This window comes from Rhipicephalus microplus, chromosome X, assembly GCF_043290135.1.
Source record: "Rhipicephalus microplus isolate Deutch F79 chromosome X, USDA_Rmic, whole genome shotgun sequence".
In the NCBI taxonomy this organism is placed as follows: domain Eukaryota; kingdom Metazoa; phylum Arthropoda; class Arachnida; order Ixodida; family Ixodidae; genus Rhipicephalus; species Rhipicephalus microplus.
Genome location: NC_134710.1, coordinates 142,183,663 through 142,207,712, shown reverse-complemented (window position 1 = coordinate 142,207,712; position 24,050 = coordinate 142,183,663). Strand labels below are relative to the sequence as shown.

The 24,050-nt window shown below is 48.7% G+C and overlaps 1 protein-coding gene across 2 annotated transcripts in view; it reads right to left on the bottom strand.

Moving 5' to 3' along the window:
* Positions 1-4,531: 4,531 nt before the first annotated feature.
* LOC119176579 (diacylglycerol O-acyltransferase 1) overlaps positions 4,532-24,050 on the bottom strand; it is a 73,188-nt gene continuing 53,669 nt past the window's right edge. The window contains exons 12-14 of one of the 2 annotated variants that reach the window (XM_037427937.2): positions 7,591-7,744; positions 6,766-6,828; positions 4,532-4,703 (exon numbers count right to left, since the gene is read on the bottom strand). In XM_037427937.2, coding sequence (XP_037283834.1) covers positions 4,551-4,703; positions 6,766-6,828; positions 7,591-7,744 — 370 coding nt within the window. In that variant the 3' untranslated portion in view covers positions 4,532-4,550. The remainder of the gene's footprint in view (positions 4,704-6,765; positions 6,829-7,590; positions 7,745-24,050) is intronic. The other variant, XR_012887031.1, reaches the window with a different exon arrangement.

Genomic DNA, 24,050 nt, shown 5'->3' with positions numbered 1-24,050 from the left:
GGCTGTGCGGTGAAAACGACGTAGGTGGCGGCCTGAGGCGACAGCCGTACATCCTGAAGAGGGCACAGGCGCGGCGGGGCAGTGTGATTTTCAGCGACTATCTGAGGCAGCTCTAGCTGAAGGACGCCGGTAGCACAATCGATAAGAGCAGAATAATTCGAGAAGTCCAGGCCTAGGATAACGTCATAAGAAAGTGGTCAATCACGGCTAGAATGGCAGAAGTAGTGTGGTCCTTTATACTTAAGCGGGCAGTGCACAGACCGACAACCATCGGCATGCCGCCATCGGCCACACGGAGCATTTGGGCAGCCGCTGGTGTCAGAACTTTCTTTAAACGTGTGAGTAGGCTTCAGCTCATGACCAAAATGCTTGCGCCAGTGTCTACAAGTGCTTGTACAGGTACGCCGTCTACTTCAACGTCTATTACACTTCGTCTGGTGGGAATGAAGAGAGGATTTGCTGTGGAAGTCGTCAATGCAGTACCATCTCCGGGGGCTGCATTTCTCAGTTTTCGGAGATGATGCGGCCGGAAGCCACGGGGGAAGAGAAGTGCCGTGGCCGTGGCGAACAAGACAATGAACGGCGTATCTGCGGCGAATGAGACTGGTGCCCACGTGGTGAAGGCGAGCCGCTGTACCCAGTGTGTTCCGAGATAGGTCAATGGCATTGGACTCTTCGGCCAGTGAAAAGGTGTGGGTGGTACCATCGATGTGCGCAACACATGGTGTGGGCGGTGCCGTCGATGTGCCGCAACACACAACGACCCATGTGCCGCAACACATGGGTCGTTGCACGAGTGGCCGAGGACCATGTGTTGCGGCAGTAACGAGCAATGTGTCCAACGTGGTGGCAGTTGAAACATATAGGGCGTTCATCTGCAGTTCACCCCTCAATCGGGTTGCGGGTACGTGGAGAAAACCGTCGGTTGGAGGAAGGCATCGCGAAAGGGCGTTCGCTGACTATGGGCGTGGTGACATGGTACACGGAATGCACTCCGATGTTTTTAAGCTCCTGGCGCACGATGGCTTGAACAAGAGGAACAGTAACAGGAGTGGTATCGGTTCTGCGCGAATAGAACACCGAGGGCGCCATTGCTTACAATTCGCGACGAACAATGCGTGTCAGGTCTCCAGGCGGCGACGGGCGTTGTGGCGCGGACTGGTCCTCGCAGGTCAATGTTGCAGCGGTGTTTGGAAGTCGGGTGAATGTTTGCAGAATGCGGCGACTTTTTACTTGCTCAAACTGACGACGCTCTTTGATGATCGCGTCCACGGTGGAACAGCCCTTGCATATCAGGAGATTGAACGCATCGTCGGAAATCCCTTTCAGGACATGCGCGACCTTGTCACCTTCTGTAAAGCCACTTTCGGCCTTTCGGCCGAGGGCCAGCACGTCCTGAATGTATGCGAGGTGTGATTCTGTTGGGGATTCGGCACGGCTGGCAAATTCCTTTTTGGTGGCGATCTTACGACTGGCGGTTTCACCAAACACCTCTCGCATCTTTTCTTTGCATTGGTCCCAGCTTGGGAGTTCGAAGAGCACACTAGCCAACCGAAGTGTGGGATCCCATCTGTTTGGCACACTCACTTGTTCTAACATGGCCAACCAATCATTAACGTCGATGCCATCAGTCCCGCAGAATGTAGCGGGATCCTTAAGTGGCGGGAAAACGTTTGGTTGCGACGCCGTGTTCGTCGGAGACGCTGACGTTGATGCGGAGGGCTCAGCATTGGCCATGGCTGGAAAACCGATGCGACGTCCGCTGCGGAGCTTCGTTGCCTGATGGTTACCCAGCACCTCTCACCAATATGTTACGGGGTTGATTACTTCTGTACAAAATGCTTTTATAGAGGAAAAGCCACAGGCAAGAGTCACAATGGCTGATTGGCACCCTCACGCACCCCTCAGCTGATTGTGTCCTCCCTATTTGTTTACTTCATTTCCGTAACAATATTATTATGAGAGACGATGTAGTGGAGGGCTCCGGTGATTTCGACTACTTGGGGTTCTTTAACGTGCACCCAAATCTGTGCACACGGGCACCCTCAGGTAAACGAAGAACGTCCAAGTGATATGATAATTTTGAAGGAGGAATTGGAGCACTCCTGATTAATTTAGATGTGAGAAAAAGTTCTGGTCTCGATGAAATACTGAATGCCTGTCTAAAACGCTACAGTGAATGGGTCTCTAATATTTTAGCAGAAATATTTACAGCATTTCTTAAAACGGGCCACCTTACCGGATGATTGGTTGATAGGTCACGTCGTTCCAATCTTAGAAGCCGGAAAAAAATAAAAGTAAATAATTACGGTCCTATAACATGCACTGCATGAAAGCTACTTGAACATGTCATCAGCAAATATTTGCTCCAGTACGCAAAAGAAAATCTTTTTAATTCCAAGCAACATGGTTTTTGCAAACGCTTATCAACATTTACACAACCCTTTCAGACAACACATTATTTCTCAAATGCTATAAACGAGAAGGAACAAGTGGACGTTATTGCCTTAGAATTCTCTAAGGTGTTTGATAAGGTGTACCAAGTGAAACTGATACGAAAACTGAAAACGTATGAGATATGCCCCATGGTCATAAAATGGATAGAGGCGTATTTGTGTAATATGCGTCAATTTGTGAAAATAGCTGATGAATACTCAGCTTGATTGCCTGTCAACTCTGAGGTGCCCCAAGGTTCTGTGATAGGACCCCTGTTATTTTTGCTTTATGCCAATGATATTGCTGCTAATGTGGATCCACAGATTGAAGTTCGCCTCCTTGCAAACGACTGTTTGTTATTTTGCCGTCTTAAGAGTGCCCATGAACAATCCTTGTTAAATGAATCATTAAACAAAATTTATGATTGGTGTGTACAACATGACATGCAAACTTCGAAAAATCAGTCTGAATGATGTCACAACAAAGCAATCCCCGTCACAATTTACTCATAAAATTGGGAGTACGGAAATTTGGTGTGCAATGAAGATGAATACTTAGGTGTTACTATCACGCATGGCTTATCATGTTGCTAACATTTGTGGATCAGCTCAGCGAAAGCTGGGAATGCTACGACGCAAACTAAAGCAGGCATCTCCTGATGTAACGCTTAAGGCTTACACTACGGTTGCTTGACCCACCCCGGAGTACGTGGTTATAGTGTGGTACCCGTAGCGACCAACTCTAATAAATCAGATCGAGCGAGTGCAGAGTCTTGAAGCACGCTTTATTTTTCCAAGTACAAAATGATGGAATCCATCACTGCACTGATTAATAAGGTAAACCTTGCAAGTTTAGCATCACGCAGAAAATTAACAAGACTAAAATTTGTACCATGGAATGCTTAGCATCAATCCCAGACCTACTTGTCGTTTCCAGGCAGAGTATCACCTCGATCCTTCCACCTTTATGTTGTACGACCCTACGTATCCCGAGTTTATGTCTGCAAGCATTCTTTTTTGGTGAAGACAACTGAAGACGAGGGAGGGGGCTGATTTTTTATAAGAAAGGTGGAAAGGTAAGAAAATGCCGGGTGGAGTGCACGATAACTGTCTCTTATGGAATAAACTAAGCTCGGAAATATTTCATCGTGTGATTTCGCTCGGAAGTTTGGACAAAAATCTGCAGTTACTGTGTGTATATTATCTAAATACCTACAATGTATAACTACAGTGCTGTTGTATAATTTTTTTCGCACCGTGTAAGCCTGTGTTTTTTGTTTTGTTTTAGTTGACATTGCGCTGTTTGTGCTATGCTGTTTGTATATTTTAACGTGTTTTTGCATTTAATTTTTCAGTATTGTAAACTGCCCCACCTTTTAACAGACCGATAGGGATTACAGTATTGAAAATAAAGAAATAAAACAGAGCCACGCCATGTTTCGAAGGTGCATTGGGGAAGACCCTACTTAGTTGTAGTGTTGGTGAAACGTCAATTCTGGTTGCAGTGCTGGCTGTATAATTTTATAAACATTACACATGAAGTTTTGCGATACAGGCGTCACGTACGGCTAATTTTTATTGTAGTTAATTGTTAGGCGTCAATTGTAGTTGATTTACATAGCACGAGCGCCATCTACCTATCAGCTTACCACTTCTGGTGCTGTTGGTGTCCACATTGTAGTTGTCATGGTTACGCGACTGTGACCAACTTAATATATAAAACATATGCGACGGTTCGGTAAGAATGTGCGTGCAGAATTTGTACACATCTTTAGCGTCAGTACGTAACACTTCACTTGCTTAAAAAAATTCACCACATTCCCCTTCCGTCCGCATGCTTCACATACCAATGACTCCCATGGTACGTGGAACCTGCCGATTTTCTTCTTTCAAAAGCCGTTAAAGCTGGTATAATCTACTAGACGCGATGTGTGGCTGGAAATTGCGTATCGAAAAGGAGAACTTCACAGCGTACTGGTGTATACAAACATAGCGCTCTCGTGTATATTAAACAAACTGCTCATGCGTGCCGAGTGGTGCGCCTTCAAATGGAGCGCACCACGCTACCGGCAAAGTACCCATGTCAGCGGACTACGTCAACTTCTTGAAATTCCTTTATTGTTCCCCTATGATGATGGAGAAATACTTGCAGTAGTAGAGAAGAACAACCAAGGGCATCACAAATATGAAGAGCACCACTATAAGTCCATTGCCGATTTTCGGGAATCGTTCGTGGATGACATTGTCGTATAGATAAAAAAGCGGCAACTGAAAAATAAAAAGAAATCACTATAGAACTCCGCAATCACTTTCAATGAATACAAGAAAGCGTGGCGACACGTTCTCGGCAACATGTCTGGCGATAAATTTCTGTTCACTTTCTATGCTTGAATTCATTCTAGACGCAACATTCCGAAAAGGCAATCAGGGCTCACTGATGCATCGTGACAAACGAGTGAAATTCTCATTTTCGCGCAAATATCTTTAGGCGTTTTTCCGTGGCGATTGTTTCGCGCTTGCTAAGGTCATACCAAGGTTAGTCTTATAAGCAGGATAGCGCCGGGCACGTGAACAAGGAGTATTCACTGTACTTTTATTATTTTTACATTACTCATGTCGGGATGCAAATCAATGTTTCTAATTATCACCCTGATTTTCTACTGTGTGCCACATCGAAGATTTTTTAACTGACTATTCACAGCATATAATGTATGTCAGAGGGGAAAATTCATTCATTCCTAATTAATACGGGTTTCTACCTGCCCGCTCAACTAGCACATATCTTGCTAGTTTCATGACGCTAATCACCCCAAAGAGGACAGGCTGACGTAGTCTACTGTGACCTGAGCAAGGTTTTTGACACAGTCAGCCACTCACTGTTTTTGGTTCAATCTGCAAACTTTGATGTTTACTCTTCTGATGTAAATCTCCTGCACCGCTATTTTATTAATAGATCATGTTATGTTGCCGTAACTTGCCGAATGTGGTCCTTGTACAAAGTTTAAGGGCCGGTAGTAGGCCCATTCTTACATTTGATTTACGTTAACGGCGTTTCACTTGCAATTCGTTATTCTTCTTTTTTCTCGAATGCCGACGACATCAAGATATTTCAGGAACTTCATTAAGTTGATTACTGTCATTGTTGCAGTCAGATTTGTGTTCTTTCTCTGAATGATGGGGCAGCAATAACCTCAGGCTGAATACCTCAAAGACCAAGTTCATGAGTATATCTCGCAAAGCACACATCGTATCACTTCCATACTCTGTCAATACCATGTCGGTATGTAAGGTTTATGAGTTCAGTAATCTCTTGGTGTTCTTTTTGATAGCATGCTCAATTTTGCTGCTCACACTAAACGCGCTGCAACACGAGGCCTTCGTTCTCTCGGCTGGGTTTGAAGAATTACAGTTCCCTTACAACCTTCCGGATATTGTACACTGTATTACGTCTTTCTCAACTTGAGCAACCATCTATGATCAAAAATATGGCATCGCTAAATCTGGCAGTGACGCCATTGAGCAAAACCAAAAAAAACATTCTAGGCATTTACAACCATTGTTTTGCTAGAAATGACTCTGGATCGTGTTTTAACACTGCCAGATTATTTTCATTGCCATTACTTGACTGCTGACGCAATCGCGCTGACCTCTTATTTTTTACAGTCTATAGTTCACGGAATGATATCCTGCCCTTTGCCTCTCAAGTTGTGCAAATTTTCGGATTCCGCACAAGTTAAGCAGAGAGAATCAATCGTTTCATGTACCAAGCAACTTCTTTCAACTCTCTAATGCTCACAGAATACAAAGTCTATTATGTTAACTTACATGATCTTTGTGTTTTTACAGTTCACCGTCATTGTTTCTCTCAGCGTTTCACAGTATTAAGATTGTTTTTCACAATGTACAGATTCTTCCTCTTACCATCTTTTGATAAGGTTTCTACATAGTCGTGTATATTCGTCTTTATTTTTCACTACCATTCCATGATTCTCGTCTTGCCTGTTATTCTTTCCACTTTGCGCTGATTTCTTTTGCTCAGTGCCCTTTCGCTCTTTTCATTTCATTTTTTGTAAATTGTATTGTATTGTTTATTTTTATTGTTTTATTTTGCATGTGCCTGCACAAACACCATATGGTTGTTCCTGGGCAGCCTAAATAAATTGTTTATTATTATTATTATTATTATTATTATTATTATTATTATTATTATTATTATTATTATTATTATTATTATTATTATTATTATTATTATTATTATTTATCTGCAGGTGACAACTGGTAGCAACTTGGTCTCACTTTGGTAAAACAAATGATTCTTTACTGAACAAACCTGTATAGCCATGCCTGCAAATGCCACGCCATAAACCTTTTTCAGGGGAAGACTCATGATGTACTGCAAAGAGACGAGGCATGTGACATCAATACAAATTCCTTCCATTTTCATATACTCAGTGGATGGTTGCACTCTCCCCTCCACCCAAGTTTTTCAAATTTGCATGTGGTACAGGTACACATACAAACACGCGCATGAACATACATTAAGATTTGTCAACACCCATTACCCCCGCCCCTTCCTACCACAAAAAAACAAAAACTAAATTCGACACCTCTGGTTCTTTGTCACAGATACGACTTCAGTCCTTAGTGTACATAACCGGACTTGACCTATCTTTGCCAATTAGGTTTTATGAAAAGAGTGGCTAACATATATGTATTTTACTGCTACTGTCACCTTTTTTCTTTAATTGTGGAAGTCGTGGCAAGAAAATGACAAAAGATTAGCCAGGTGTATAGCAAATGAGGCAACGTTGATGCCAACCGGTGCTACAATATTTCATTGACCACTGCGTGTAAAGAAAGCTTTTTATTAAATCTAGCTTGGGGAAGGGGAGGCGGACTCTAATACGATAGAAAACCGGGTGAGTTATGGCGGGTTCAGGGCTGCGACCACGTGACTTGACACGGATCATAAAGATAGGATGAGAGAACAAGTGGGCCATGTGTTGCTCCAACATTTTTTACTTAGCCCTTCTCAAGTCGCGCTCTTGCAGCCCTGCTCTGAAAGCGACTGATCGTGGTATGAATTACCTAGGAACACAATTTTAGCATCTCTTTCCGTCACTAGGAATAAAATTTCAAATAACTACTGTCTGACCTCGTGAAAAACGGCGGACACACCGAACACCGCCAATTCGGCCTGGAACTTGGTAAACCCTGCGCTCACGAGTGGATTGTAGATGTGGCGCCAGCACCACCGGTGCACGGGCAAGTTCCACCGATTCCAGAAGCTCCTTACGGAATCGGCGTTCCTGCACATCAAAGAGCGATCAAGAGTCAACAGTGAGAAACAAAGTAAATACTCTGTCAGAGGGGCTTCATTCTTGCGCAGACTTGGAAGCTGACATGTATACGTTTACTTCATTTTGACAACGTTTGATGTGGAAACGAGTTGTAGAAATGAAATACTAAGCTCTCCAGGGCTACTTAAAGAGCGCCGAATCAGCAGGCATGCATTAACGATTTTTTTTCACAAAACACAGCATTCCCGTCGAGTACCAAAACGAAAGGAGCATTATACAGAACGACAACGCAGTGCTGCAATGTTCTTTGGTGTTCTTGCAAGCACGCAGGCTGTGCGCGAGCTACGTAATGTCTCCTGAATGAAGCACAAGGAGCAGCACATGGTACAGAACATATGCTCTAAACCCTGTTCTTAAAAATCCTAGCGACGATTGCTCTGACTTGGTGCTCTGGTCACCGCTAGTATGCGATGAATAAATAAAACACATCATACTGGTGTTTATTCAAAGAGAGAAGTCACAACGAGGTCGGGACGGCAAATGGCCGTACGGCCAGTCTGGCAAATGTGGCACAGGTTCTCACGCAATCAGTACACGGGGTTTTTCGTTCTCTTCCGGAGGCGCATACGCGTTGGTGCGTATGCTCCACTACAATACCCCCGGGGTGAAGAGTTGCCATCCTGGCGACTCAGGGAGTAGGCACATTGAGGGGGGGGGGGGTCATAGTAGGGTTTGAGACGGTCGACGTGTATGGTCTTGCGTCCTCGATGGCGCAAATCTGGCGATTGTGTTAGGGGCTCGATGATGTAATTCATCGGCGAGGTCGCGTGAATGACACGGTACGGACCATAATACTGGGCCAGAAGTTTAGAAGAAAAGCCAGGAACGTGCTGGGGCACCCAAAGCCACACAAGGGAGTCAGCACAAAACGTAGGAGCTATGTGATGAACGTCGTCATGTCGGGTCTTTTGTACACCTTGAGCCTCCCTTGTCAGAGACCGAGCCGACTGACGGCAGTCTTCAGCGTATCTGGCGACTTCCGAAAGCGGGGAGCACTCAGATGCATCAGGGCGGTACGGGAGTATAGTGTCGAGTGGGTGGGAAGGTTCGCGGTCGTACAACAGAAAGAACGGGGAAAAACCGGTAGTCGATTGCGTCGCGGTATTATAAGCAAAGGTAACAAAAGGTAATACAGCGTCCCAGTTGGTGTGGTCGGAGGAGATGTACATCCTCAGCATGTCGCCAAGTGTGCGGTTGAACCGCTCATTGAGACCATTTGTCTGTGGAAGGTATGCGGTAGCTTTCCGGTGTATGATGTTGCATTGAACGAGAATAGCTTGTATGACCTCCGACAGGAACACTCGACCCCTATCACTGAGTAATTCGTGTGGAGCCCCATGGCGGAGAATGAAGCTGCGTATAATGAAGAGTGCAACTTCGTGGGCGGTCGCTGCCGGTAGAGCTGCAGTCTCAGCGTAGCGTGTCAGATGATCGACGCCGACAATAATCCAGTGGTTTCTGAGCCACTATGGGGCCATAGAGGTCGATACCCACGTGGTCGAATGAGCAATCCGGGCACGGGAGCGGCTGTAACATGCCAGTAATTTGCCGTGGAGGTGTCTACTTCTGTTGGCAAGTGGTGCAAGACTTAACGTATTTATGCACAAAGCGGTACATTCCTCGCCAGTAATATCGTTGGCGCAGCCTTTCGTAGGTTTTCAGGACACTTGCGTGAGCACTTTGCATATCTGCATGAAAATTCATGGGGATGTCAGAGCGCATATGAGTTGGGACAGCAAGAAGCCACTTCCGACCACCAGGCATGTAGTTGCGGTGGTACAGAATGTTGTCTCGCGTGGAAAAGTGGGCTGCTTACCGGCGTTGCGCTCTCGTGGAAAGGACAGCAGACGGGTCGGTAAGGTAGTCGAGTAACAAGGCAAAGTATGGGTCTTTATGCTGCTCCGAAAGCATGTCAGTAGTGTCGAGTGATGACAAGGTGGTAAAAAGGGGTGACAAAGAACCCACATTTGGTGTTAATGGCGATCTCGAAAGTGCATCGGCAACCGCATGCTTGCGACTGGAACGATATGCGACACGGATGTCGTATTCCTGCAATCGAAGTGCCCAACGCCCCAGGCGACCGGACGGGTATTTCAAGGTGGGCAGCCAACATAGAGCGTGGTGGTCTATGACCACGTCGAAATGACGGCCGTAAAGGTACGGGCGAAGCTTCGTCAATGTCCCATATTATGGCCAAACACTCCTTCTCTGTCACGGAGTAATTCGATTCGGCCTTCTTGACAGCGCAACTTGCATAGGTGATATACGTATTCGGCTTGGGTGCCTTTCCGTTGTGCCAAAACTTCACCAAGACCGATGCATCTTGCATCGGTGTGAATGTCTGTAGCAGCAGAGGGGTCGTAGTGACGAAGAAAAGGTGGTGAGGTCAGCAGGTGGTGCAGATGGCGAAATGCGTCGTCACACGCAGGTTACCATGCAGGTATACCTTTGCTGTTGGAAAGAAGACTCGTCAGAGGTGCGATGATGGTTGCAAAGTTGCGCACGAAGCGACGAAAATAGGAGCAGAGACCAACGAAACTTGTTAGGGCTTTCAGTGATGTGGGCATCGGGAAGTCAGCGACAGCTCGAAGCTTATCAGGATCCGGAAGAACACAGTCTTTTGTGACGACATGTACCAAGATGGTTAGTTTTTGTGCAGTGATGTGGCACTTCTTGGTGTTAAGCTGTAGGCCTGCAGAAGTTAGACACGTCAGAATCTCGGGGAGGCGACCAAAATGTGTCGGGAAATCAGCTGAAAAGACAACGATGTCATCCAGGTAACACAAGCAAGTTTTCAACTTGTGGGCACGCAAGATGGTATCGATCATGCACTTAAATTTCGCAGGAGCGTTGCAGAGTCCAAATGGCGTGACTTCGAACTCATATAAGCCATCCGGCGTTAGAAAGACTGCTTTAGGGCGATCACATGGAGCCATTGGCAACTGCCAGTACCCAGAACGCAGATCCAAGGATGTAAAGTACTCGGTGCCTTGTAAACAGTCAAGAGCATCGCCTATTCGTGGTAGCGGGTAGACATCTTTCTCCGTAATCTCGTTTAAGCGGCGATAGTCCAAAATCGCCGCGAAATCGAACGGTTCCATCTTTTTAGGGGCGAAGCTCCTCAAAGCGGCACCCGTTCGTCCCTCGTAGTTGTAGTGTGTAACAAGTGTTACATTTTGACCTACAAGGTGGTGCCGGTGGGAGATTTCTCCTGTGCTTTGTTGAACAATAAAAAGTTCGCGGCGTGCGCGTTCACTAAAAGCGAATGCTCCTGTCTCTCATTCCCCATTAGCAGCCATTGGCATGTACATTGAGCACTATCTCACAAGAAAGGGATGAAAAGATGCGAGATTGTGGTACTTGGAGTGCTGAATAGATGGACGAACAGACTCACAGACAGATGCATGGATGGACACATGAACGGACGCAGGGGCGGAGGCATGGACGAACGCAGGGACGGACGCACGAACAGACGCACGCACGGACTGGCGGATGGACGCACGAACGGTCACACAGATGGACGCATGGACGGACGGAAGCAAGAATGTATGGACGGACGAATGCTTCGCCCCACTCTTCATCATTCACTCCGTGGATATGCTGACATTTTTTTCTTTACCAGAACCACAGGTGATGACCAAGCGCTTTGACAAGGCTGTATGACTCCACGTATAAGAATGTCATCTACTTGCTCCGTAATGACGTGGCGCTCTTCGGCGGAAACGCGGTAAGAACGCTGTGGCAGAGGCGATTGTGAGCCGCTGTTAATAGTATGAATGATAGTCGTGGTGCAGCCCAAAGCAGGTTCTTGAAAGTCGAAAGAAGAGCGAAACTTGTTAAGGAGAGCAACAAGTTGGTGGCGATGCGAGGGGGGGGGGGAGGTCTGCGTCAATAGCTTTGTCGAAGGCTGATGAACTTCGTGGCTCAGACGCATGAGTGATTGTGGCAATGTGACATGGGGTTTCGTCGGGAAGAATAATATTGTTGCGCACATGCACGAAGACAAAGAAACGTACACGGTGAACGCACTTGTCGCCCGGAGCAAGAAACGAAGAAGAGGATCAGGAGGATCTCTAACCAGTCGGCCGCTTCTGAGCTGCCTCTCACGACCTAATAAACGGCCCCTTCCAACCTCTCTCGGTCTCTTTCAAACGTAACAGAGTGGTGGAGGCGCTGGGTAAGCGCTTCAACTACAAAACAATCACTGCCACAGATTCTACAAAGCCGTTGACTTGCTGGTCTCCCATTATCTGCCGTGAGTGACTTCGACATGCCCAAAAAAGCAGGCGTTTCCAGGATGGCACCGTCTGGTCCGCTTCCGTACTACCGAGTTCCACCGCCCTTCGGAGGAAAAGCCGAAGAAGATGTCGACGCCTGGCTCACCAAGTACAAACGTGTGGGCAAGTCCAACGATTGGGATGCAGCCGCTATGCTAGACAACGTAGTGTTCTCCCTGACCGACACCACACTGGTATGGTACGAGAACCACGAGGACGCACTTACGACGTGGTATCTTTTTGTTGAAAAGCTCAGGGCGTGTTTCGGCGACTCGGTTGCTAAAAAGAAGCGGGCTGAGAAAACACTGTCGCAACGGTCACAGCTACCAGGTGAGACATGCACCACTTACATAGAAGAAGTGTTAAGGCTGTGCAAGGTGGTCTGTGCTACCATGTCGGAAGAGGACAAAGTTGGGCATCTGCTCAAAGGAATTGCTGAGGACGTGTATAATTTTCTAATTGGAAAAGAAAGCCTCAGTTCTGTGTCCGACGTCATTCGGCATTGCCGAACGTTTGAAACGCTCAAGATGCGTCGAATTGCGCCCAAGTTTGGTCGGCTGGCTAACGTTACAACTGTTGCCAGTGTGGACACGAATCCTGGCCTCGACCTCTTTACTACCATTCGACAGATTGTTCGTGAGGAACTGTCCTACCGAGAAATGTCGTGTTCGACAGCTGACCATCCTGAGTTGTGTCTGCCACGTGAGGCTATGGATGTGCCTCCTTTTACCCATGGCAACCGACGATGAGCGCGGCAACTGTGGAGTACAGCCCAGCCCCACAGTCAAGGATGACAACCAGATTTCCCGCGTCGCGGTATGATCGCGACGCTCTCGGCACATGCCTCCTCGACACTTGACGTCTCGGTACGACGTACCCGACCAGTACATCCTTCGCACAAGAGCAAATGATGACGCTCTATTCATCGACAAGTGACCAGCGTTTCGACCTCAACCGGTATGCTATTCCTGCAGTGTGCCAGGCCACATATCACGGTTTTGCAACCGCCGGGTGACTCCTCGGTATCACCAACGATCCGACTTTTCACGACCCTTCGAACAGTCTTATGGTGTCCGGCGGCCAGCCCACATACCACCTGATGACAACTATTGGCCCAGCAACTTCCGCAACCACTCCCCGGCATCTGACAAGAGTTTAACACCCCCACCGCGACCCCGTGCTCATCGTTCTCCTTCACCGCTGCGTCGCAAAGCGCCCTTTTCGCCACCGGAAAACTAGCCAGCGCGGCCAGTGGGGGTGAGGTCGCTGGAAATGTGCTACTGACAGAAATACCTCCTGTGTGTATGTTTAAAAACAAAGTGCGTGTTTTGGTGGATTATGTGCCTGTGATGGCCTTGGTGGACACAGGTGAAGCAATTTCCGTCATGAGTGCTTCCTTTAAAAACGTGTTAGGGCGGACAGTTCTTTTTACCTTGGATGAAACTTCGACGTTCTGTGGAGTGAGTGGAGAGCCGTTGTGCCCTATTGGTGTGTGTAGTGCTGAAGTATTTTTGAGAGAGCTTACGATAACGACAGAGTTTGCGATTATTCCTCGCTCGACATATGACGTCATTCTCGGCATGGACTTCTTGCGAGAATGTGGTGCCACTGTAGACTGTCGCACGGGGAAAGTATTTGTGAGTAGCCAGATGCCGTCAGAACTTCTTGAAACTCCAGCGTATGACCAAACTACGCTGTGTGTCTGTGGTGATATGTTCATACCTGCGTTGTCTACCATACGTGTTCCTGTTTTTTGTCGCAAGACGGATTCTGACAGCTTTGATGCGAGCGTAGAACCAATGCACATAAACTGCGTGAAGAAGAATGTGTTGGTTCCCCATTGTGTGGTGTCAATCGATGGCGGATGAACTGGCCTATGGACTGTAAACTGTTCCTCTGAGCCCGTGACACTACCCAATGATTTGAAATTAGCTTAGGTCAGCAAAGAACACGTGACTGGTCGACTGGTTGTCACATTTTGGACGGGGCGATTATGGCAACGATAAATAAGTCCCTTAGCTCCAGCGAGCGCCGAACTTTAATGAATGTGCTGTTGAAGAACGTTTCGGTATTTGACTTTGCGCAGAAGGGCAAAGTAATCCCTATCCCCCTGTCTCGAACGCACCATACCATCAACACTGGCACGGCAAGTCCGATTCACCAAAAACGATATCATGTTTCCCCGTCAGAAACGCAAATTATCAACGACCAAGTGCAGGAAGTGATGCAAAAGGGAGTGATACAAGAGTCAGCCAGTCCGTGGGCAGCACCGGTAATCCTTGCTAAGAAGAAAGATGGATCATGGAGATTTTGCGTCGACTATCGCCGACTGAATGCCGTCACTAAAAAGGACGTATACCCGCTGCCCCGTATAGAAGACGCAATAGACTGCTTACATTCGGCCTCTTATTTTTCTTCCGTAGACTTACGATTCGGTTATTGGCAAATTCCGATGCACCCATAGGACAAGGAAAAGACTGCCTTTGTAATGCTCTTTGCATTCAACGTGATGCCATTTGGACTGTGCAATGCACCGGCAACGTTCGTGAGGTTTATGGGCACCATTCTGCGTGGCTTGAAGTGGAACATCTGCATGTGCTACCTCGACGACGTCGTCATCTTTGGTCGCACGTTCAGTGAACACAACTCTCGTCTGGGTACTGCTTTGAACTGCATCCGAAACGCTGGCCCAGTTTTAAACTCGAAGAAATGCCACTTCGGAGACCACCAGACGCTTGTGCTCGGGCATCTCGTTGACAAGGATGGCATGCGCCCTGACCCCCAGAAGATAGCAGCAGTTGAGGCGTTCAATGCGCCGCGTTCCATCAAGGAGCTTCGTAGTTTCCTGGGGCTTTGTTCGTATTTCCGCCGCTTTATTCCGAAGTTTGCCGACGTTGCGTATCCTCTCACATGCCTCTTACGAAAGGACAATTCCTTTGAGTGGGCTCCGGAGTACGATTTTTCATTCCGTCAATTGAAGTTTTTGCTGACGTCACGACCCGTCCTTCAGCACTTCAGTCCTTCTGCTCCGACAGAGCTTCATACGGATGCTAACGGCATAGGTATTGGAGCCGTCCCAGTACAACGTTACTGTGACCGCGAACACGTCATCGCATACGCAAGTCACTCCCTAAGCAGGCCGGAACAAAGCTACACTGTTACGAAACAAGAATGCCTGGCGGTAATATTTGCAATTCAGCGGTTTAGGTCTTACCTGTACGGACGCCCATTCACAGTCGTAATCGACCACCACTCGTTGTGTTGGCTTGTCAACCTTCATGACCCTTGTGGCCACTTTGCGCGCTGGGCACTCCGGCTACAAGAATACAGTTTCACTTTCGCTTACAAGAGGGGTCGTCGACATGCTGACGTGGCCTGTCTTTCACGTATGCCATTTAGCACAATAGACTGTGAATCCGATGACCTTGACCAGCTTGTAGCGTCTGTGTCGCCTACGTTCCCGGACTACCCCAGTTTCAGAGCAGAACAGTGGAAGGACGCTAAACTAGCACCACTATTCGCCGCTGCATCCGCTTCCACTATTGTACACCGTTTCTGTATGCGTGATGGACTGTTGTTCAAAAGAAACCCCTCCAGCAGTGGCACGCGTTTTCTTCTAGTGGTCCCGGAGAGCCTGCGAACAGTTTCATGAGTGTCATGCACGACGACCCTACATCTGGACATTAAAGTTTGGCGCGGACGCTTTACCGGACTAAAGAGCCCTTTTATTGGCCTGGTATGCAGAAGTCCGTTGAGAGTTATGTGGCAAGCTGCATGCAATGTCAGCGTCACAAACGTCCATCAACTGGTCCAACTGGTCCTCTACATCTGATGTCAACTCCAAGCTCACCTTTCGAACAAGTGGGGAGCCCCTTTCCAAAATCGGCTAAGGGCAACCGATGGATAATTGTTTGCGTCGACTACCACACACGCTACTGCGAGACGGCGGTCGTCCCCTCCGCAACTGCCAGTGAAGTCTCGTCGTTTTTGTTACAGTACGTCATCCTTCGACACCGCCCACCTCGCGTCATTATCAGCGATTGTGGACGACAATTCACAGTGGATGTCGTGGAGGATCCATCTTGCTAGGAAGCACAGCCACTATAACACAGAACACACAACACAAGCACTTGTGTTGTGTGTTCAGTGTTATAGTGGCTGCGTCCCATTGGGACGCTCCCTGGATTTCGTGCCGACCGGTTGTGCGCCCGCGCGCTCCGCGCGCTCGCGACCTTCGGCGTCATCGTAGCTCTGGCCGACTGGGCTCGCCCTGCGTCATCTCCTGTCGCTGACGACCTTCGACGACAGCGCAGCTCCGATTTACTGGACCTGCTCTACGCCATCTACAGACGCCGACAACATCTCTCGCAAGTGTACCCCATCCTCGGACTCCAGTGACTGTTCTTCCATCTTTCCTGTCTCTCCTATCCTCTCAGTTTGTTGTTGCTTCTTCCGCTTTTCTATACCCTTACTTCTACCCTTTTATCCCTCCTCCCCCCCATCCCTTGTGAGCTCTGTGGCGGTGTCGCTCACTGAAGCAGACAATAACGGGGCTCACTTTTCTCTTCCTTTCTCTTAAGAACCACTTCATATAGTGGCTGCGCTTCCTAGCAAGATGGATCCTTACCAACTGGCCCGATACAATTGTTTGTCGTGGAGGAGCTACTCCGTTTATGTGAATCCCGCCTGCGTCACTCGACACCATACCACCCCCAAACTAATGGGCTGACGGAGCGTACCAACCGCACCATTATCAACATGTTGTCTATGTATGTCTCATCCGACCACAAAAACTGGGATGACGTACTCCCATTCATTACTTACGCGTTCAACACCGCGAAGCATGAGATTACAGGTTATAGCCCTTTAATTTTGCTTTATGCACGTTCGCCCCGGCACACAATCGACACAATATTACCTTTCTGTGATCACGACAACGTCACTGTCGCCGAGACTCTCTGCCTCGCCGAAGAGGCGCGTCGCATAGCTCAACTACGCACATTGGCATCGCAAGACAAAGCGAAGGCACGCTATGACATTCACCGTCGACCAGTGATTTATCGCAGTGGTTATCTGGTGTGGTTGTGGATTCCGATGCGCAAGTGCGGGTTATGCCAAAAGTTTTTGGCCCCTTACAGTGAACCTTTTGTCATTGTCGACAGACTTACAGAGGTCAACTATGTAATCAATCGTCTCACGGCGAGTGGTCGACGAGCTGCCAAAACTTAGAGAGAGAGAGATAAGTTTATTTACAGAAAGGCAGAGAGGTCGGCCTGAGCAATAGCTTGCTCTAGCTTGCTACTCTACACTGGGGGAAGGGAAAGGGGAAAAGAAAGAATAATGGATGACGATGGTGAGATATAGAGGTGAGTATGTAGTGTTGTTTCTAGCTGAGACACATTTTATAGTCGCTCATATAGTCCAGTTGTTTCCAAAAAGGTTATAACTGCTCTTGTGACCGCAATTGCACTGTTGGTGTCTGGCCAAGGGCCCAACATGGCCTTATCAGTTAATGACCTACTTCGATATATTTCAGTAGAAGAAATCAGTGTTTGTCGTTCACGTGCGCATGCCGGGCAGACACAAAATATGTGCTCAAGTGTTTCTGGCACATCACAGTGTTCACAATTAGGACTGGTGTCACTGCGACCGATGATATGTGCGTAACGTCTGGTGTACGCCACACCAAGACGAATGCGGTGGATCATACTTGCGAGTCCGTTTCAATTTAGAGGGCATAGGGAACCTCATTTCCGGGTTCTATTTGTGAAGTCGCTGGTGTCGCCGTTCCGGTTTGGTCCAGTGCTGAAGTGTGCAGCTGCGCATCACGCAGCGAAGCAGTGCGTTCGTGTCAGCTCGTGAAAACGCAATGCGTACTTCAGGGGCACTGCTTAAGGCATTTTTAGCTTCAGCGTCTGCCTCTTCGTTTCCCATCACGCTGCAATGTTGCCCGCCTGAAACTGTATACGCCACGACAACTCGACTGACTCGTCCTTCAGCCTTCGTCTGCGCGGAGAGGAACGTTGCGCACATGCATGAAGACAAAGAAGCGTATACGGTGAACGTACCTGTCGCCCGGAGCGAGAGAGGAAGAAGAGGATCAGGAGGATCTCTAACCAGTCGGCCGTTTCTGAGCTGCCACTCACGACCTAATAAACGGCCCCTTTCAACCTCTACCGGTCTCTTTCAAACGTAACAATATCATCGATATGGTACATATCCTAACGTTTCACCACGTAGTAAGCCAATGGGGTAGCTGCAGTGGTTGGTAACCAGCATTACGGTTAAACCAGACGCAATTGTAAGAACGGCGAATGGGAGAACGATCCCCTTGCGTTCAGTAAAAACTAGAGATGGCGTAAAGACCACCGTGGCGTCAGGTTGCGCCACACATGAAAGGCTAATAGGGACTGAAGCTTCCGGAGGCAAGGTAATGTCGTCGTCAGCGACAGTGAGTCTGCAGAGCAGAGGAGAACGGTCGGGCGATGGAAATTCACATGTTGGCACAAGGGACACTTCCGCACGGGAACAATCGATGATAGCTTCATGACATAATAAGAAATTCCAACCTAGGATAAGGTCATGAAAGTAAGATGGTAGAACAAAAAATTGGACGATGTAAAAAATGTCTTGGATGACAACGCGCGCCGTACACACAGCCGAAGGATGAATGCGTTGCGCGCTAGCTGTAGACAGCACCATACCACAGAGATATGTGGTCATTTTCTTCAGTTTCCGGCAAAATTTGGCGTTCATCACAGAAACGGCTGCCCCGGTATCAATTAACGCTAGTGTGGTGACTTCCTCAACATCGACATCAACAACATTTTGTGGCAAAATAATGGCCTTGACAATTGCGCACAAGTTGCAGTTCTTGCCTCCGTAACTGCACTGATTAGTTTCCCTCCTCAGGAGGTAGTCGACGACGCATAGGTGATGGCGATCGGTGACGAGAGGATAGGAATCGAGCATTTGTTGGGTGGCGATCCGAGTCAGGGTGCCTCTGTTCGTATGGAGACGTGGTGGCCTGCTGCGGCACGTAGGCAGGAGTTCCGAAGTAGTCATGCGCAGGTATGGGACGGCAGCGGCAGACGCGTGCAATGTGGCCAGCGATGCTACATGCGAAGCAGATAGGATGGTTGTCTTAGGTGCGCCACTCAATAGATGGACGGAACAAGCGAGGTGGGGGCCTGTAAACTGGAGTCGGCGCCGTAGGAGGTGGAGCCAATAAGGAGACTGGATGCGGTGGGGGCCGCGCGACCGCAGTTGCGTAGCTGAGAGGTGAAGGTGGCGCAGGTGGTGCGTAGCCGGCAGTTGAGCGATCACATGGTACCGAAGTGCATGGGTAAGGGGCCACAACTGTAGGTAGGGCATCGTAAAATTCAGTGCGTATGGCCTGCTGCAGTGTCGAAGGCTGGCTTGTGGTAGACGCGTCGCTATGCGGCAGCCGGGAGAGCTGTCGGGTGACTTCCTCTCTGATGCAGTCTTTAATCTGGTTCGACAGAGTTTCTTGGCGAACGTTGCCGTTTGCGAGTGCGACGGCCGAGATCGAATCTGGTGGTGGTACACTCTGTTGGGCGATGGAACGCTGACGACGCTTCGGTCACGAGGGTTTTGAAGGTGGACCAGTTGGCAATGGTGGTTTCGCGGTTGTAAACCATAGCTTAGCGAGGTCAGCCAAGTAAAAGATAACATAGGCGAGCTTAGAGTCGTCTTCCCACTTGTTGCTAGCATTTACGCGTCCGTACAAGAAGAGCCAGTCTTCGACGGCTTGCTCACCACTGCCGCTGAAGATTGGTAGGTCCCGCTGACGGGTAGTGCCGGGGCAGGTCGACGGGGCAGCCGATGGTGCTGGCTGTGCTGGGATGGGCTGGTTGGTGACTGCGTCAGTCATGTTGTACGGTGGTCTTTCGGCCAACTTGCGAGAGCGGAGCTCCAGGTCTGCTTAGGGATCTCAGCAGTCTCCACCAAATGTGATGATGTTTATTCAAACAGAGAAGTCGCAACGAGGTCGCGACGGAGTACGGCAAGTCTAGCAAAGGCGGCACGGGTTGTCGCGCAATCACAGCACGGGGTTTTTAGTTCTCTTCCGAAGCGAAGGCGCATACGTGTTGGTGCGTATGCATCTCATCTTCTTCACTACAATATATATATATATATATATATATATATATATATATATATATATATATATATATATATATATATATATATATATATATATATATATATATATATATTGCAACGAGCGAGTTCATGTAAAAACACTTGTTATTAATCAGGAAGTGTTAGCCGCAACAAGCTGGTACAGGCAAGAACCCGGCAAGCACGAGCCACATGGACGTCAACGTATTCTTTCATGCTGGCACAGAGCTGGCGCCACTATGCTCCGGTACAATTACTCCCCGCGAAGAAAAGAGCCAACCCTGGCGATCTAAGGAAATGACACGACAGGGGGGTCATAGCATGGTTTGAGGCGTGATACGTGAACCGTTTCACGCCCACGGCAGCGTTGGTCCGAAGGTGGATCAATGGGCTCAACTTCATAGTTGACGGGAGATGTTTGTCGCACCACACGGTAGGGGCCATGGTATTTCGACGAAAGCTTTGGGGAAAGACCAGGAAGGGTAGACGGGACCCAGAACCAAACCAACATTCCTGGGTTATAGCGGGCACTAGATGCAGAGGCATCGTGGTCAGTTTTCTGGCCCCATTGGTCTTGCGCGGTAAACGAGCAAGCGAGTTGACGACACTCTTAGGCATAAGCAGCTGCTTCGGAAACGGGCGTCGCTTCAGAAACGTCAGGTCTGTACGGCAGAATGGTGTCCATGGAGCATGATGGTTCACGTCCGTACAGGAGGAAGAAAGGAGAGAAGCCGGTGGTTGTTTGTGGCGCAGAGTTGTACGCGTACGTTACAAAAGGGAGCACTTGGTCCCAATTATTGTGGTCGTCAGACGCGTACATGGCAAGCATATCTCTAAGGGTGCGATTAAAGCGTTCTGTCATGCCATCGGTTTGAGGATGGTATGTCGAGGTTTTCCAATGGACAGTGCGACATTCCTTGAGCAGCTCGTCGACGGCGTTCGAGAGAAACACGCGTCTACGGTCACTCAGTAATTCACGAGGTGCACCGTGCCGCAAAACCATATGGTAAAGAAGACAGGACGCAACGTCTTTCGCAGTGGTAGCAGGCAGCGCAGATGTTTCAGCGTAGCGTGTCAAATGATCGACGGCGACGATAATGCACCGGTTACATTGAGGAGTGTTGGGTAGTGGACCATAAATATCAATTCCGACGCGGTCGAATGGTCTCGCAGGACAGGTTAAGGGTTGCAAAGGGCCAGTAGTGCTGGGAGAAGGCGTCTTGTGGCGTTGACACGTGGCACATGACCGAACGTACTGGCGAACGTACCGATACATGCCACGCCAGTAGTATCTCAGACGAAGGCGAGAGGAGGTCTTGAATACTCCAGCGTGGCCACGCTGGGGGTCATCGTGAAAGACAGTGCAGATGTCCGAGCGCGAATGACGGGGGATGACAAGGAGCCACCTACGGTCATCCGTCTCATAATTGCGGCGATACAACAAGCCTTCACGGACAGCAAAGTGTCTTGCTTGACGAGAGAGGGACTGTGAAGTCGATTCTACCGAACTGTGAGAGAGAAATTCGAGCAGAAAATTGATCCAGGGATCCTTGCGCTGCTCGGCTGGCATGTCCGTGATGCTCAGCGATGAAGAGTCGCAGATGGCAGTTGGTAAGCAGGCAAGATCATGAGGCAGCGGAGAACGGAATAGGGCATCGGTGTCTGAATGTCTACGTCCTGAGCGATAAACAACTTGGATGTCGTATTCCTGAAGGCGTAAAGCCAACGAGCGAGACGGCCAGTAGGGTCTTTCATGGACGCTAGCCAGCATAAGGCATGGTGATCTGTAATAACATCAAACTGGCGTCCGTAAAGGTAAGTGCGAAATTTTCCTATAGCCCAAATGATAGCCAAACACTCCTTTTCCGTGACGCAATCGTTGGACTCTGCCTTTGTTAGGGTACGGCTGGCATAGGCGACAACGTACTCTTTGCAGCCATCCTTGCGTTGAGCGAGAATGTCACCGAGGCCGACACCGCTAGCATCCGTGCAAACTTCAGTAGGTGCATTGAGATCGAAGTGGCGGAGAACTGGTAGAGATGTGAGTAGCCGGCGCAGCGTCGTGAATGCGACATTGCAATAGCAATTCCAGCCCGAGAGGTCCGCGCTATTGGAAAGAAGCTGAGTTAGGGAGGCGATTATTCAAGCAAAATTGCGGAAGAAACGACGAAAATACGAGCACAAGCCTACGAAGCTACGGAGCTCCTTTAGGGTGGTAGGCTTGGGGTACTCGGCAATGGCACGCAGTTTGGCAGGTTCCGGTGATATTCCTTCATTCGAGACGACGTGGCCGAGAATTGTGAGTTTGTGGGCACCAAAATGCCATTTTTTGAAGTTCAGTTGCAACCCAGCTGCTGTAAGGCACTGGAGAACTTGTTCCAGACGGAAAAGATCAGTTTCAAAATTTGCAGAGAAGACGACTATGTCGTCTAAATAGCAAAGACAGATGTGCCATTTAAGTCCCCTGAGGACACTGTCCATCATCCTTTCAAAAGTCGCCGGCGCATTGCAAAGACCGAAGAGCTTTACATTAAATTCATATAAGCCATCAGGCGTCACAAACGCCATTTTTGGACGGTCTGGTTTGGCCATTGGCACTTGCCAATATCCAGAGCGCAGATCCAGTGAAGAGAAAAACTCCGCACCTTGAAGGCAATCCAGGGCGTCATCAATGCGTGGCAGGGGATAAACATCCTTGCGTGTGATCTTGTTTGGTCACCGATGATCCACGCAAAACCTAATGGAGCCATCTTTTTTCGCACAAGGACCACTGGCGAAGCCCAAGGACTGTGCGAGTGTTGAATGACACCACGTTGGAGCATCTCATCGACGTGTTGAGTGATGACGTCACGCTCAGCCTGCGAGACGCGGTAGGGGTGCTGACGAAGTGGATTATGATGACCAGTGTCGATATTGTGAGCGACAACTGACGTGCGTACCAAGGGAGGTTGTCCTTGGCAGAAGGAGGCACGGAAACGGCCAATTAGTTGAATGAGCTGATTGCGCTGGTCTTGCGTAAGCCCGGTGTCCACTCTGCGCAACAGAACGTCTTCGTCAGGTAGTGAGGGTGCGGTGGCAGCCATGACAGCATCCATGGACATTGGCGTCGTATCCAAAAGGGCATCGAAAGGAAAGATGGCATCATAAGCGTCAAGATGCCCAATACATTCGCCATGTAATAACGTAGCGGGACACGGGAACAGATTGCACACGTACACGGCACTGGAACCATCGGCAAGCGTTATGACGGCAAACGGGACGGCAAGGTTCCGGCGACGAGCGCATTCTTGCGACGGTATAAAGAGGGCAGTTGAATCAAGGACGGAGTTGCAAAAAATAGAGACCACGGCGACTTAAAAAGCACAGATGACGACGTCAGAGGCGACGGTCACCTTTTTAGGCGAGCAAGGGAGATCTATGAATGTCGTTCTGAACGGAAACAAAACGAGTTGTGCACGGGCGCAGTCGACAACCGCATGATTAGCGGAAAGAAAGTTCCATCCCAGGATGATTTCTTGAGACGCATGCGGAAGGACGACAAATTCAACGATGTACATCACCCCTTGAATCACAACACGAGCAATGCATGTGGCAGAAGGCTGGACGTGCTGCGAACTCGCTGTGCGTAAGGAAATATCAACCAGTGGAGTCGTCACTTTGTTCAGTTTGCGGCATAGCACTTCCCTTATTACACAAATAGCGGCACCTGTGTCTGCAAGAGCAGTTGTGGTGAAACCGTCCGCAAACACGGCAATCTCGTTAGGGGGTGAAAGATGAAGCATTGGAAATTTCGTCGGTGTCACAGTTCTTGCCTCGGGAACTGCGACTGTTAG